At 44.9% G+C, this 15,506-nt stretch overlaps 1 protein-coding gene across 3 annotated transcripts in view; it reads right to left on the reverse strand.

Moving 5' to 3' along the window:
* EPG5 (ectopic P-granules autophagy protein 5 homolog) overlaps positions 1-15,506 on the reverse strand; it is a 94,202-nt gene that overhangs the window by 4,423 nt on the left and 74,273 nt on the right. For 2 of the 3 annotated variants that reach the window (XM_045849814.1, XM_045849816.1), the window contains 9 exons: positions 15,088-15,191; positions 11,898-12,073; positions 9,349-9,534; positions 8,654-8,863; positions 7,831-7,975; positions 4,773-5,015; positions 2,903-3,119; positions 2,216-2,431; positions 195-309 (listed from right to left, as the gene is read on the reverse strand). In XM_045849814.1, coding sequence (XP_045705770.1) covers positions 195-309; positions 2,216-2,431; positions 2,903-3,119; positions 4,773-5,015; positions 7,831-7,975; positions 8,654-8,863; positions 9,349-9,534; positions 11,898-12,073; positions 15,088-15,191 — 1,612 coding nt within the window. The remainder of the gene's footprint in view (positions 1-194; positions 310-2,215; positions 2,432-2,902; positions 3,120-4,772; positions 5,016-7,830; positions 7,976-8,653; positions 8,864-9,348; positions 9,535-11,897; positions 12,074-15,087; positions 15,192-15,506) is intronic. The other variant, XM_045849815.1, reaches the window with a different exon arrangement.

Genomic DNA, 15,506 nt, shown 5'->3' on the forward strand with positions numbered 1-15,506 from the left:
CTTCTTCCACAGTGGCAGCAACAGCGCAGGGCCCTGCACAAACGTGGTGTGAAACCTGGGGCAGGCACACACGGCCCCCGTTTCCTCGCACCATGCATTACGTGCGAAGGCTGCAGCTGCCCCCTCCCCGCCTCCTGCCTCCTCGGCCCGATGGAAAACATCTACCCCGTCGCTGCAAAGCTGTGGCTACTGACCTGCTGAGCTTTTGGGGTGAGACACAGTTCCGAGCCAGGCTTCAGGCGAAGCTGATCCTCAGCAGGCACCTGGACCGAAAGGAAGGCGGCCATGCCTCGGGCAACCACTCGGAACCTAGTGTCAGGGAGAGGTCAGAAGTAGTAAATGAGTATTACAGTAAGCATTTAAAATAAATAAAATAGTGTTTTCTATTAAAAAACAAGACTAATACATTTCCATACCTACTGTTGTTTTTAGCCTCCTCAGGAAACTTAAATATGATCAAGAAGGACCCTTAATCTTCCCTTCCACTATTACCACCCAAACAATGTAAGCAATAACTCAGACCCAGGAAAGAAAGAGTTGGCAAGATGTAGAGTAACTGGAACTCCCCAGCACCGCTGGTGCGAACGCAGAAAACAGAGCAGATGCTGTGGGCAAGTCTAGCACTTCCTCAACGAGTTAAACACAGAGCAATGGCATGGCCCAGGAATTCCACTCCTGGGTACATAATATACCGAAAAGAACTAAAAGCAAGTGTTTTAACAAACACTTGTGAATAAATTTCATAGCAGCACTATTCATGACAGCCAACAGACAGAAAAACCAAATGCCCATCGACTGCTGAACGGATGGACCAGACGCAGGGTGATCCACACAATGGAGTGTTCTTCCGTCACAAAGAGGAACGAGGCGCTGACACACGCTACCACGTGGATGAGTCTGGAGACTGCACGCTAAGTGACAGAAGCCAGACACAAGAGGCCACAGCCAGGGGGTGGCAAGAGTAGGTTCACAGTTGTTCATATGAAAAACAATACAATGAGTGAGTAACAAAATAAACTGTGTTTTGCATCCTCACAACTATAAACCTACTTTTGCCCCACCCTGTATTAATATACATGATTCCATTTATACGAGACGTTCAGAGTAAGACATGCATATTCAGCAGTCAGTCAGTGGCTGCCAGAGACCTGGGGGAGGAGAACAGGGAGTGGAGGCTCAATGGGCGCGGGACGCCCATCTGGGGCGAGGAAACCAGCCCGGAACTCCATCAGTGGAGACGGTTGCAACAACATGGTGCACATATTAAATGCCACTTAATGTATGTTTCAAAATGGTTACCATGATAAACTTCATGTTACACGATAATCGCACAGTCCTGATAAGTTCTACCATAAACAAGGAAACAGGATGCTTGAATAAAGTGACCCCAAAGCCGCAACAGCAGCAGGAGTCTTTCCACAAGAAGGCCGACACCCGAACGGTATGCGAACCCTTTCCAGCACTGGCAAGGGCTTTCATGGGTTCCAGAATGCAAACAAGTATCAGGAGATAAAATGAGAGGCTAACGGCAAATTCTTTCATACCTTAGAATGTTTAGCAACAAAAAGCGAGATTTGTTTCTCACTGCTTTCCCTTCTTATCAGCTAACTTGAACTCATCTTGATTTGACAGTTCTAGTAGACCGCATGCCTCCTGGAGCCTGGATTACTCTGGTAACACGCAGGCAGTGAAGCAGCTGACAGGGAGGGGTATTTTAACCTAATCCCACCCACCATCACTGGCTCCAAGAAATCATTAGTTCAATCAGGTTACAAAATCAAAACACAACAACAATAGTAAAAAAACATTCTTTGAGCCCTGGCTGATGTGGTTCAGTGGACTGAGTGCCAGCCTGCCAACCAAAAGGTCACCAGTTCGATTCCCAGTCAGGGCACATGCCTGGGTTACAGGCCAGGTCCCCAGTAGGGGGTGTGTGAGAGGCAACCACACACTGATGTTTTTCTCCCTTCCTCCCCCTCTCTAAAAATAAATAAGATCTCTTAAAAAGGTCCTTTGAACATAAAAACAAAATTGTTTCATAATGAGAAAAACATAAATAGGATTTAAAAAGACATCATTAAGACTTTGTTCTTCTTCACCTTAGTCTTTGAGGGAAACCTAGCCCTCTGTCAAACACCTGCGACAGTATCACAGCCCCAAGGCAGGTGCAGACGCCGAGGCCCACTCAGGAGAGGAGCAGCAGGAGCTTCCTTACCTGTTAGACAGGGGTGATTTTCGGCCAAACCCGATTGCCCCCAGAATCCCGGAGCTGAGCCTCTCCTCGGCCAGCAGGCTCTGCCTGCTCTGGAGCATGAGCAGAATTCGAATGACAGATTCTGTCAAGACCGAATCATTCTGCTCGGTCTGAACCAGGGACAGCTGGAGGACCTGGTGCCACCACAAGAACAGCTTTGCCTCTTCCTGCCCAGACCTGGAGGGGGGTGCAGGAGGAAAGTAAAATTAGGAGTGGATTTTTTCTCTTCACATTTGAGTTTTAAGTGTAAGGATCATTTAGTACTTTTAAAGCTTAGGTTAATGGGTAACGATGTTAATAAAGTAAGGAGGCGTTAACAGCTACCACTTATTGAACACTTATGACAGGCCAGACTCTGGGAGTGAGCTCTCTTAACAACCCCGTGAGGCATAAACGTTATCGCTAACTGAACTGATAAGGGAGCTAAAGGTTGGTGCTCCAAAATGCCCGTTGCAGGAAATAAAAACCCTGCTCAGAAAATTAGCACGTGCAAGTAAAAATCTTTCTTGGAAAAGTGTCCCTGTACCTCACAGCCTCGCTTGTTTGTTTCGCTTGGTTCTGTGCACCCAAATGAACACCTGCTTCACCCCACTTTCCAAGTGGTCCAAACCCAGTGAGTCCGACACAGCAGCTGGCGGGCCAACCCACCTCGGGTACACCTGTTCCAGCCACTTGCTGAAGAGGAGCAGCACTTTCATCTCGTTCCGCAGCGTCTGCTCACTGTTTAAGCACTGCAGCAAGTATACATAAAGAGTCAAGTAACTGCCGAGGGACAGGCACTCCTGCAGGAACTCTTCTATGGTGAGCTCGGGAACTTGGAGGGACACCAGAATGGGGCCCCATCCTAAAATCTGGTTGCTGGAGCCTAAGGAAAGAACAAGAGGAGACAGCAAGATAAAAGCCAGATTCAAATTACGGAACTGCTATAATGAATCTCTCACTTTAGGCTCCACAGGGGCCCTAGAGGCCACAGAAGTGAAATGTGCCTGGCAGCTTAGCTGGGAAGCCCTCATGCTAAATGCCCGTGCCCTGGCTAGTCATAGAGAGGGTCAAGAAATCAGAATTCACCTGGCTGGTGTGGCTCAGTGGACTGAGCATCGGCCTACCAACCAAAGGGTCGCTGGTTCAATTCCCAGTCAGGGCACAAGCCTGGGTTGCAGGCCAGATCCCCAGCAGGGGGCGCATGAGATGCAACCACACATTGATGTTTCTCTCTCTCCCCTTCCCTTCCCCTCTGTCTAAAAATAAAAAAATAGAATCTTAAAAAAAAAAGGTATCAGAATTCAGTGTTGCATTTTTACAAATCACCTTTCTCATCATAGTATGATTATTAAACTCACATGCAGACACTGCCTGTCCCAGTCATCTGAAACTGCTAAATTTAACACTGTTTATATTATGATTACTATCGCTTTTCCAAAGGAAATCATTACTCTATTTTTATTCAGGCTTGGTTTAACTCATATCTCAACAGAAATCCTTGAAAATGTTTCACAGATTTAAAAAAGAGTGACAATGTTGATTTTAGTAACACAAGCAACTTGGGCCAGGGGTGTTATCCCAATGACTCTCAATTCTTGAGGAGATTTATAATGTGGTGACATGGTTACATGCATAGCACTTCCCATGGAGATTCATGGTTTGTCAAAAAATGGGCAAGCCCTGGCTGGTCTATCTCTCCACACCATGCCCCTCTCCTTTCTTGGAGAGTAAATAAAAACTTTACTCTCTACCAAAAAAAAGGGCAGGCCCTGGCTGATGTGGCTCAGTGGATTGAGTGGTGCCTGTGAACCAAAAGGTTGCCAGTTCGATTCCCCATCAGGACACAAGCCTGGGTTCTGGGCCAGGTCCCCAGTAGGGGGTATGTGAGAGGCAACCAATCAATGTTTCTCTCACACACTGATGTTTCTCTCTCTCTTTCTCCCTCCGTTCCCCTCTCTCTAAAAACTAAATAAAGTCTTTTCAAAAAGAAACAAAGGCAGAATACAGGCGCTTCCTGGCATTCTTACTCCAGTACCCTTCTTTCTGTCTCACCTACTATGTGCACCATGGTGTGCACCATGAGCTGAGAAGTGCTCTCCCAAGAACTTCCTCTTAACCAGGCCAGGCTGTTTCCAGAACATGAGAATTTAGAGATGGAGAGTAAGGAAGATAAAAAGAAGGTGGTGATGGGGGGGAGATGACCTCTTCATAATGGTTTAAAAGTCCTACAAAAACTAATTTTAACAAGTGACAAAACAGAGGGAAAATTACTCTAGAGGGCCATTATTATAAACACTGTGGTTTACAGCACGTTCTCCGAGGACTATGACCGGGCCTGGGACACACAGGGTTTGTCTGTCATGGAAGAGTGCTGGTCTGATGCTCCAAAACCAACAAAATGAATGAGAGGTTCGAAACATACTGTACCAACAGACAGGGGCACAGGTTCTCATGCTGACTGCAGATCTTCATGAAAGAGACAACATACATTCTGAAACAGCAGCATTTACAGAGCCTGAGATGACGGTCCCCTTACCTTCTTTGAAGTAGGAGGTGATGCAGGCTTCTGTCGTCTCGGCCATGTGGCGGACGGAAGCCAGGCTCTGGCAGGCCGCCGTGAGAAGGGGCAGCACCGCCAGCCCGTGCACATTTCGCTCGATCCAGGCCCGGACGCTGCCCCGGAGGAACTCCGCCGTCGGGATGGTCGCGTTGTTCATCATCATCAGGACTTCCATGAAGAGGCTGCTGAGGGCCATGTGGCGGGTCTGGCCGTCCACGTCTGAAGGGGGACACAGACACACGCTCGTGAGAGGCCGCTGGGAAGGCGATACGCATGTGACTGAGGGAACAAAGTGCTTTAATCTCAGCTGCTCTCCAGGCAGATTTCACAATTCTGCGGCCGGTCTCAGAGACCAGAAAGAAGACTCTGGGTGGTGTTTTGCTTTCAAGGATGGGATGTGGCACATGAGTACTCTGTAAGAGCAAAGAGGGAACTACTACTGCAAGATCCTTGGGCAAAGCAGCAGGGCCAAGCAATGTGTCTAATAAACAGACACAAGGTGGTGGGAAAGAGTAGCTTACTCATCGGAATATGCTTATTTAGTCACCGTTTCCCAAACTTTGCTCATTAGGAAAACCAGACACATAGATCTCAGCAGTCATTTGATAAACTAATTAGAAACAATACTTCCACCACTGCCAGAACCGTCATTTCTAGAGCGGTTTACCCAGAACACTTACTGTTTAAAACAAAATATAAAAGGTGGAAAAATCATTTTTAAAGGCTCATAACAGCAGTATTTTTTTTTGCCTTTTTTAAATAAGAAAAAGACAGAATGGTAATATAAATGGGTCTTTCACTGAGAGTGTGTAGAGAAACTATTCAACAAGTATAATTCTCCCAACTATCTCTAGCTCTCCTCGAGTTGGGCACCCATTTTTTTTAATGGAATAGAGTCGTGGCTTTCTCACACCATAGCTTCAGTACTCATGTCAGTGGGAGTAGGGAAGCATTACTCATCCCACCCATCAGAGCAAATTCACACATTTACACAACATTAAGTAAACCCTAATGTAATTGTCACTATAAGACCTACTTATTATCAGGCAAGGACTTTAAAGGTTTATCTCTGAATGTCAACTGAGTAGCAATTTTAATTGACCTTTTAATTATGACTCATAGGAATAAAAAATGACTGCAATAAGCCTCCTAATAAATCTCAGCCTCTCCCCTTCCTATTAATCATCAACAGGGCCAACAAATGCTTCTTAAAAATCAGATCTGATCCCATCAGCCTTCTGATTAACATCTTTTTAGAACAGCCTTCTCCCCTTTGCCTGGTCAGCTGTTAACTCAAACTTCAGGATCCAAGCGCATGATCAATTCGAAGTTTCTCCAGAAAAATCAGTATTCCAATTTTTTTTTCTTTTAACATTCCCTGAATATTGTGACTTACCAAGCTGGTGTGAAACTTACAATGCATTATCTCTTTCCATACCTACGCTGTGTGTATGAAACAGGGGCATCATTCTCTGCATGCCCGTCACATCCAGCTGTGCTACTCAGACTTCCTATAGTCTTCCTGATTCTGTCCACTTGATCTATCGATCACTGGGAGACAGGTCAAAATCTCTCACTGTGAGTGAGTTTGACATTTCTCTTATCAGTTCTGCCAATTGTCACTTTATGCACTGGCTACTATGTTATTAGATACAAATATGTTGAGAATTATATCTCCTTGTGAGAACCTATTATCAATTTTTGAACTGAACCTTTTATCAATTTCCAGTGGCTCTCTTTATCTCTACTAATGCTTCTTCTTTCTAATTTTTTGTCATGCAACTTCAGGAAAACACATGAGATCATCTGGCTCCATAATGCTTCCTGCCTTCCAGTCCCAACTGTCTAATATGAGGAGAGCGATGCCGGCTTTCTATTTTAGTATCTGCCTGATGGGGCTGCCTTACGGAAAGCTTTTCACGTACCTCTTACAAACAGCTTAGAGCAGGAGCGTGCTGCTTATTAATCCAGTCTGACAGTCCCTTCTAACCTGAACATCAGCCCATTTACCATTACTGATGTATTTGAATTTTGTCATCTTATTTTGGTTATTTCTCTCACCTTCTCCATGATTCTTTTTTTGCCATCTTTGGGTTGAACGTGTTTTAGCCATTCCTTTTTATCTCCCCCTACCAGCGTAGAAATTATACATTTTATTTCTATTCTTTTGGTGAATTTCCTAGACTTTTTAACATTCACATTTTAATTAAGGTGTCAGTTTCATCAATTTCTTGATGCTCTCAAACAATACTAAAACCTTACTTGAACACAACCTTCTTCCTAACACACACACACACACACACACACACACACACACACACACTGGTGGTCACATAACCTAATTTTAGCTTTTGCTTTTCAAACCCCTAAAGGCACAATTATTGTAGTTTCATATAGGTGGGCTTTGTTTACATTCACCCACATTCTTTAGTCCTTTTCAGCAGAAGAGGCGGTCAGGACATCCGGCCCACCGAACTGCTGGCAGCACAGGTCCTCACAGCGTCTTTGGAAGCCCAGAGGTGGTCCTGAAGTGCCCTCTTGGAAGGTCACAACAGCCGGGAAGGCTGCTCCCTCGACAGTCCCCTGGGATCTCCCAACCGCTCAGCCCAGCCTCCACCCCAGCCCTCAGTTCAGGCAGGCTCACAACGGCACCTGACAAAGTCAGCCCCCTCCAGTTCTCCCCCCACCCCCACACAGACATTAAATGTTTTATTAGGGAAGGGGTGAAAGCGGAACTTTTTATCCAAAGCTGAAAGGTTTTCTAGGTTATTCCAAGTTTACTCTCTATTTTTAATTTTTTTTAATCTTTATTTTTTTATTGTTGTTCAAGTCCCCTCCAGTTCTTAATATGCATGCCCCACCCCCCACCCCTGGGCTGAGGTGTCAGCGTCCCTAGGGTCCAGTCATCTCTGAAGACTGCTTCTCTGGAAATAAAAATGACTATATCTTCACCATCTTCCTGACGTCACAATGCCTTAGAGACAACAGGAATTCATTTACTGAATAAAGATACGACCTCCCAGGGGTCACTCACCAGGTGGGTTAAAGACAATGATGTCATCTAAGAGCTTGGACATCTGCTGCTCTAGAACGGCTAATGTGATTTTTCCATTTTGTTCCAGGGAGCTGAGGAATTGAACCATCTGATGAATGAAGGCTTGGCATTTTGGAACTGCATCCTAACAACAACAACAACAACAACAAAGAATCATTCAAAAGGATTAGTGCAAACATCGTTAACCAAGTCCTCCCTGGGAGTGCGGCGCCACGCTCACTGCTCTGGCAGGGAGTGCAAAGGACAGAGCCAGAAGCCACATTACAGGTGTGCCTGAGGGGTACGCAAATCTGTGGTGACACCTGGACCAGAACCTATATTCTCCCAAATTCTGGTGGAACACTCTTCCTTTTTTTACTATATTGAAACATCACCTACACACTAATCACTGGTCAGGAACTTCTCTAAAAATGTTTATGTTCATGATCTAATTTCAGCCTCACAACAGCACTTCAAGATGAGACACCAATTCAGATGAGACACCAAGGTCAGAATGCAGCGAGCTGGGGACCTGAGTGCTTCCAAACTCAAACTCATCACTTCCCTGCCATGCAGCTGCCAACGACATTCAGATCACTAAAGCATAATCCTTTTGGCCTCTTGCTAGCATGTGACCCTGCTTATCCAAAGAGAGAAATAAAATGAAAAGATCTGAGAGGCCAAAATACGAGCACACGCAACACACGCCCTCCCAAAGGCTCTGAGGAGCTTCCTCCAACCTGAAGGCCGTCCTCGGTACCACTCACGCTATTACCAGCGCTGAAGGACGCTCTCTGCCTGTTAAAGCAGCCCCTCAACTTACAGGATGCTTCTGGCCGTCAGCAGGAACGGAAAGGCCTGCAGTCACTTTCAGGAGCTTCACGATTAATTCAGCAGAAGCTTCCTTGGCCAGGAGGATGGATGGCTGGTAATGGCTGCTGAAATAAGCCAGCACGCTCCGATACGACACAACATCCACGAGATGCCACGACAGTGAGCCTGTCTGCCCAAGGAGACTAAGCAGGGGCGAATCCTGAAAATAAAACACAGTTCTTCAGTTCAAGAGCTCCCATTTTGCCAGTTAGTCTCTCAAGTGACCATTAAGATGGCCTATTTGATAATCAGCATAGAACAGTTAAGACGTCCTATAAGTACCTACTCAAGTTAGGAGTACTAGTGAAAATAACAGTCCAAGTTTCTGCAAAAACAGGGAGATTTGCGAGTGCTCAGAACCCAGTTTCCAAAGGAACTCTGGTCTGGTTTTAGAACTAGCAATTAATGATATGTAAAGTAAAATTAATTTTTATATTCTGACTCATTGTGGTTCCCTCCATAACCTAGAGTTAGATTATGAATGGCCACGGAAACCAGGCATCTAGGTAGAGGCACATCCCACAGGCTGAGCGCAGTCACACTGACAGAGAGAGGCAGCAGGGAGACAACGACAAGTGACAGCTGCGCAGAGAGCCCGGAACCGGGAGGCCCTGCCAAGCTCTACCACAGACCCTCCAAACTTACTGGCTGGTCGACCAGCTGATCTTCCTTTGCCAGTAAGACCATCATAAAAAGGAGGCAGACAACCATGCTCCGGGTCTCTGGGAGGGGGCTGGGGCTCCAGGCATCAGCAAGCACACTGACCCAGTTGACTTCACAGAGGACAGACCCCAAAAATAAGAAGCAGCTCTTGGGGCTTCCCCGTTCCACCTAAAAGAAAACAAATTAAAACCAATGTTTGGCTTTAGGCTATCTCAGTATCTTGAAAATGTATACAAACTGATGTTTACTAAAGTATATTTTTAAAAATCACATTTTCCCCAGATTATGCAAGTCGCCCATAATCCTACCCCCTAGAGATTCAGAGGTAACAATCTTTCCTTCAATGCTCAGTGTGTGTACATTCTGCAGCTTGTCTGGAATTCACTGCTTATTCTACTAATTCTCAGCAGGAGAGGAATGGGCTTCCCTAGGTCTGACCAGGTGGCAAATCCCCGCCAGAGTCACTGGTGCTGAGGGGGCCTGTCGCAGCTCTCGGATGTGCTGGGACGAAACAAAGGCTGGGATCCACTCACCGGTCAACAGTTCCCTAGCAGAGTGTGCATCAGAACCCTCTGGAGCACTTGCTAACACACAGACTGTGGGGCCCCTGCCCCTGGAATTTTTCACTTCCCTACGTCTGGGGGTAGGCGCAGAATTTGCATTTATTTTTATTTTTAGAGAGGTGAAGACACGGAGAAAGAGAGGGGGAGAAATATCAATATCCCCTACTGGGGAACTGGCCTGCAACCCAGGCAGATGCCCTGATTGGGAACTGAACCAGCAATTCTTTGGTTTGTAGGCTGGCCCTCAATCCACTGAGCCACACCAGCCAGGGCAGAAATCTGCATTTCTAACAAGTCTGCTGGTGGTACTGGTGCTGCTGGTCCTGGAACTATACTTTGAAACGGCCTATATTTTTATATAGCTGTTTAACTGTCTTTTAGTGAAATGTTATGTTACAAAAATGTCTCCATATCCTTAGTCTTTATAATTTTGATGGTAGTATAATATTTAAATTAAATCCTATTTAAAATTATTGGGGGTTGGGGGGTAGCAAATGTATTATAAGGTATATTATCAATGTCAAAATTATCTTATAAGCCTATTGCAAATCTGTTTAAAATAAAACAGCTAGCTACACATTTTTCCTTTCAAAACAAACATGAAGCAGCTCTACTCCATTTATAAGATCAGTCAACAGAATTTGGTGACCATTCACGCCCTCCCACTACCACCATCATCACACCGTGCCAGCTACTTACTCTTTTTCCTTTTAGAAAACGGTCCTTAATTGTCCTTTATAACCTGCTCTCTATCCTCACTATCAACCCCCTCAAAAGATGTACCTCATTATGCCAACAGGGCCCACAGAACAAAGGTTCCCAGTTTCTGGGCAGGTCAGGGTCATCTATTATCAAACAAAAACTCCCAGAGAAGCAGAGCCCATGGCATCCCTTTGCAGACTGTTCTACTGTTTCATCTGCCGTACCGCTAAGGCAGCGCTCTTCCTTAGACGCTACCTTACAGCTCTTTAAACAAGTAGTCTCTTCCACATTCACCACGGTAATGAACACCTACTTAGTGCCTGTCTCCCACACTCAACCTAGCTATAAAACCCTTCTGAACCTGCTATTTCTTTAAGACAACTGTCCTCAGCTTTCGATGGAGCTACAGAGGGATGGCTGACAAGAGCAGCCCTAGGTGCAGCTGCCCCTGAAAGCACGTCAGGCCTGCAGAACATCTTACTGCACGCGCTGCAGCCTCGAAGTGCACAGGCCCAGCACCTCATACGTAACTGGGCCCGCAGTAACGAAAGCACGGGGCTTGTTTCAGTAACATGTGACATTAAGTTAAGAGTAAACACAAACGAACTGGTGACTATGAACAAACAAACTGAAACAATCGTATAAAGCGAAGATTACAAATGGCTTTTTAAAACAGAAAAATGACTAAACTGCCTGGTTGGTACGTAAGCAACACCACTGTGCCTGCTTTTGGTCGCAGCTGCTTCTACTCAGTAGCACTTGGTGGCACTCTGCCAGGTCACTTCAGGTCTTCACACGACGATGCATCACCAGTGTCACGTGTCTATCTCCTACACCCTAGTAACTCCTCACAGAAACCAACAGCTCGCTCCCATCTGCACGTTGCTCTAACAGAATACATGCCCGTACATAGCTTTAATGGTACTGTCCCGGAAAACAAGCACAAACAGAAAACACCAAGACGAGTGTGACATTAGACAAGTGTAGTCATTAAACTAGGGACGCACACGACAGTATTACTAAAGTCTAGGCGATAACTGCCATGTTATGGACAAAGTCTTCCTCTGGGTTTAAAAGTGGTCCTATAAATGTTTTCCCATCATCTACCCACACCTTAACATGATTTCCATGAGATGATGCTTCACACAAGTACCATCTGGGCCACACAGAACGCGGGCACGGTCCACTCTGGCACACATGGCACCTGTGCCTAGGGCCCACAGTGTGGGGACCAAATCTCCAGGCGGTGGGGAGTGAGGGGCTCACTTTGAAGAAGGCCTCCATGAGCATCTGGTCCGGGTGCAGGTCCCTCCACGGCAGTTTCCGGTAGGCACTGTGGAGAGCATACAGGATGAACTCCGGCATTTTGGGTGCTGTACACACTTCACAATAATGCATCAGGTGTAACCGGAGAGCTTCTGCATCACCTGGCAACAGCTTGCCTACATTCAAACAGAAAACACAGCTCAAGACCTTTTGGTTTATCTTTTCAAATAATGATGTTGATGATACAACATACAAATCTGAACTAAAGTCTAAAACCTAAGGTTCTCAAAAATTACCCAATTTCGCACACGGGGGAAAAACACCAGTGGCAGGTTAGTAACGAAGAACGGTGCTTTAAGCACTACTAGGGTGACTGGAATAAGCAGCGGGCATGTGGGAAATAGTCAGGTGATCAGTTTTCCTTCAAAACTTCTAAATAGATGGCTTTTTAACTCAAATACACTTCCACAGCCCCAGCCACCTCTAGATACCCTTCCGTCTGTCACCCTCACAATGAGAACAGAAATCTGGTGTTTCTCAATGCCCACTTTTGAAAAAAACGAGCATCAGCACATGGTACCAGCTGACTCTCCATCCCTAACGTTCCCGTGCCACAGATGCCCAGTCCTTACTCTGCTCTACAGCAGGAAAACAGTGATGTGTGTTTTTCACAGCCTTTTAAGACGGGGTGAAGTGAAGGTAGCACTTGTTTAAAAATGGATGAAAGATAGTTTTGTTTAGATGAGGATGGATACACAGGTAGAAGACATCTAGCAGGTAACCTCTTAGAACAAGAATGAGCTTCTAGTTCCAGCTCAGAAAAATTCACTGTGCTTTTCAGCATTTTTTCATAAACAGAAGGAGAGAACTGGATCCATGAGCTCACTAAAAATAAAAGGCTACAATTTCATACTTCTTCGTCCCGCTTTGCACAGTTCTGTTCCCTCTCTCTGAACTTAGCTACCAGTTCTTGACGTTACCCCAGTACCTCCTGCTCTTAAGCCATTTTCTTATTTTATGTACACAGACAAGAGCCTGTGAGAGTGCTTGCCCCTTCTCCTAAGGAATTAAACATAAAGTCTTTGTGACTGTAACTTTATGCTGGAAAAAAGCAGCTATGAGAATCTGCCTTTTTAAAATAAAAAAAGTAGGGTCACCAGTTCGATTTCCGGTCAGGGCACATGCCTAGGTTGCAAGCCAGATCCCCAGTGGGGGCCACATGAGAGGCAACCACACACTGATGTTAAAAAAAATAAAAAAAATAAATAAAAAATAAATAAAATAAAATTATAAAAAAAATAAAATAAAGCAAAAAAAGAGTACTATTAGAACATCCCGTGTTGTTCACTGAACCAATACTCGTCACACAAGCACAGAGTACGTGGCACTGATCACGGGTGTCGGTGTCGGTCCGCTGACTCTAACAGATGTCCCGCTCTGGTGCAGGACATTAACCGTGGGGGAGGCTGTGTGGGGCAGGGGTAGAGGGTATATAAACTCTACTTTCTGTTCTATTTTGCCTAAAACTGCTCTTAAAAAATTAAAGCCTATTTTATATATTCTACAGCATGACATACTAACACATGCTTCCAATAACCTTTTAAGATGGGTGAAGGATGCATTTATTCAAATATGGATACAAGATAGTTTTGTATAGGTAAGGGTGGATACACAGGTAGAAGACATCTGGGAGGTAATCTCCTAGGACAAGACTAAGCTAGCCCCAGCCCAAGACACAAACAAACTCTGAGGCCTCATGAGTGATGGGCAGAAAGAAGGTCCAAGGGCCTTTAGGGAACAGTGAGGAGAACAGTTTGGCTGAAGTAGACTGTTTCCATTAAAAAACCATCACATAGTGTTCAAACACACTGGGCCAGACACAGTTGAATGCTGAACTAAAACATTACATTTAAAAGTCTCTGAGTAAGTTTAGGACATAAATAGTGTTTTAGGAAAATTAACCTTATAAATCAGAACAGAAACTGGAGATAGGGAACAGGAAGCTATTGCAAGAATCTGAGTTGGGTGGACCTAATATCCTCATAACCTCCTAATATAAGGCATTTTCATACACATTTCAGTAAGGTATCACACCTTTGAAAATGCACAGCTAGTTCACTCAAGAGGAAGAAACACCAGCAGCCAAAAGCAGAGACTAGTTCACCGAGTAGTAAACTGATACTGAGGCCACAGCTGCCCTGAAACTGTTTGCTTACGCTGGGTTTTCACAGCACACGCAGACGCGGGACAAGCTCTTCCAAGGATTATAATCTCACCGAAAGGACTGTTAGGGGGAAAAGGCGCCTTTTCTGCCTTAGCCCTGACTCAGGGAGAAAAACAGGTTTACCATAACTGAAAACTGAGTTTAGTTTGGACTTTGATTTCACGTCAGTGTGTGGTGTGAGAAACCCCAATCCAAGAAATGACCGTTACTTACAACTGGCAACAAATGCAGATTTTCTCTGGGGGCACGCACACTCATCCCAGTCTTTACAGAATGTCCCCAGATAAAGTCTCTAAGTACGGCTTAGAACACAGAACTACAAACTACACAGAAAACAAGCCTCTAGGAATAACAGTCAGAAGTAACCTGAAAACAGCATAAGCCATCTCCCAGTGGGAACTTCAGACAATGGAATTGTTGCATATAGATCACAAAGGAAAGTAAGCCTGTTTAACATTTTAAAGAAATAAAAGTGGGAATTTTAAACAAAACAAAAAGAAAGAAAGAAAGATGATGCCACCAAAAACAATCAGAGTAGATTTGAAGAATACATAAAACCTCTAGAAACTGAAATAAGAAATGCAATGGATATTCCTCAAAGTTGATTAGATACAGAGTCAGAGTAAACTGGAAAAGAAACCTCAGGAATTTGCCCAAAACAAAATGAAAAAGAAGTCAAAGTCACAGGAGGCAGAAGGAGGTTCAACAAGGGGGTGCTGACAGTATTTGAAAGAGAAGGCCGCGCATCTTCCACAACCGATGAAACGCTGAGCTACCTCATCACCAACAAGGTGAGAGGCTACGAACTCGACACCGAACACTGTGTGAGTGAGTTTCCTTTGGTCAAAGAGGGCCGCCTTCGAACTGAAACAAAATTAAATAAAGAACAAAAGCGGAAACAAAAAATTAACTGAATGTCTCGGGAAAAGTGAGCACCATCCAGGATGTAACCCAGCAGCTCCCTACCTCTGAAACTCTCGTGCAGGGACTCGATGCAGCTGGCGAACAGCTGCACGGTACTCCCGGCCACCACAGAGTCGCTCTCCAGCCAGGGGTAATGCCGTTGGCTGCTTTAAATAAATGAAAGCACATAAATAAGTAAATTTTAAAAAAACGTACTTAGAAATGAAATACCATGATGAAATTACTCTAGGTTCCAGAGTATAAGGCTTGACTAAGTCATGGACAACACTATGCTATGCAGCCCTAAAACACATTTAAATTCTTGGAGGTGAATTGTAGCTTGCAATGATCAACCACACAGTTTGATATACTTTCTTTTCTAACCTTTATTCCAACATAACGAAGTTTTAGAAGTGTATTACCTAAATTAACTATCAAATTAACATTGTTCTGCATCCAAGTTATACCCCGGAACTTACACC

This window comes from Phyllostomus hastatus, unplaced genomic scaffold, assembly GCF_019186645.2.
Source record: "Phyllostomus hastatus isolate PE091 unplaced genomic scaffold, TTU_PhHast_1.1 phas_contig_80, whole genome shotgun sequence".
NCBI lineage: Eukaryota > Metazoa > Chordata > Mammalia > Chiroptera > Phyllostomidae > Phyllostomus > Phyllostomus hastatus.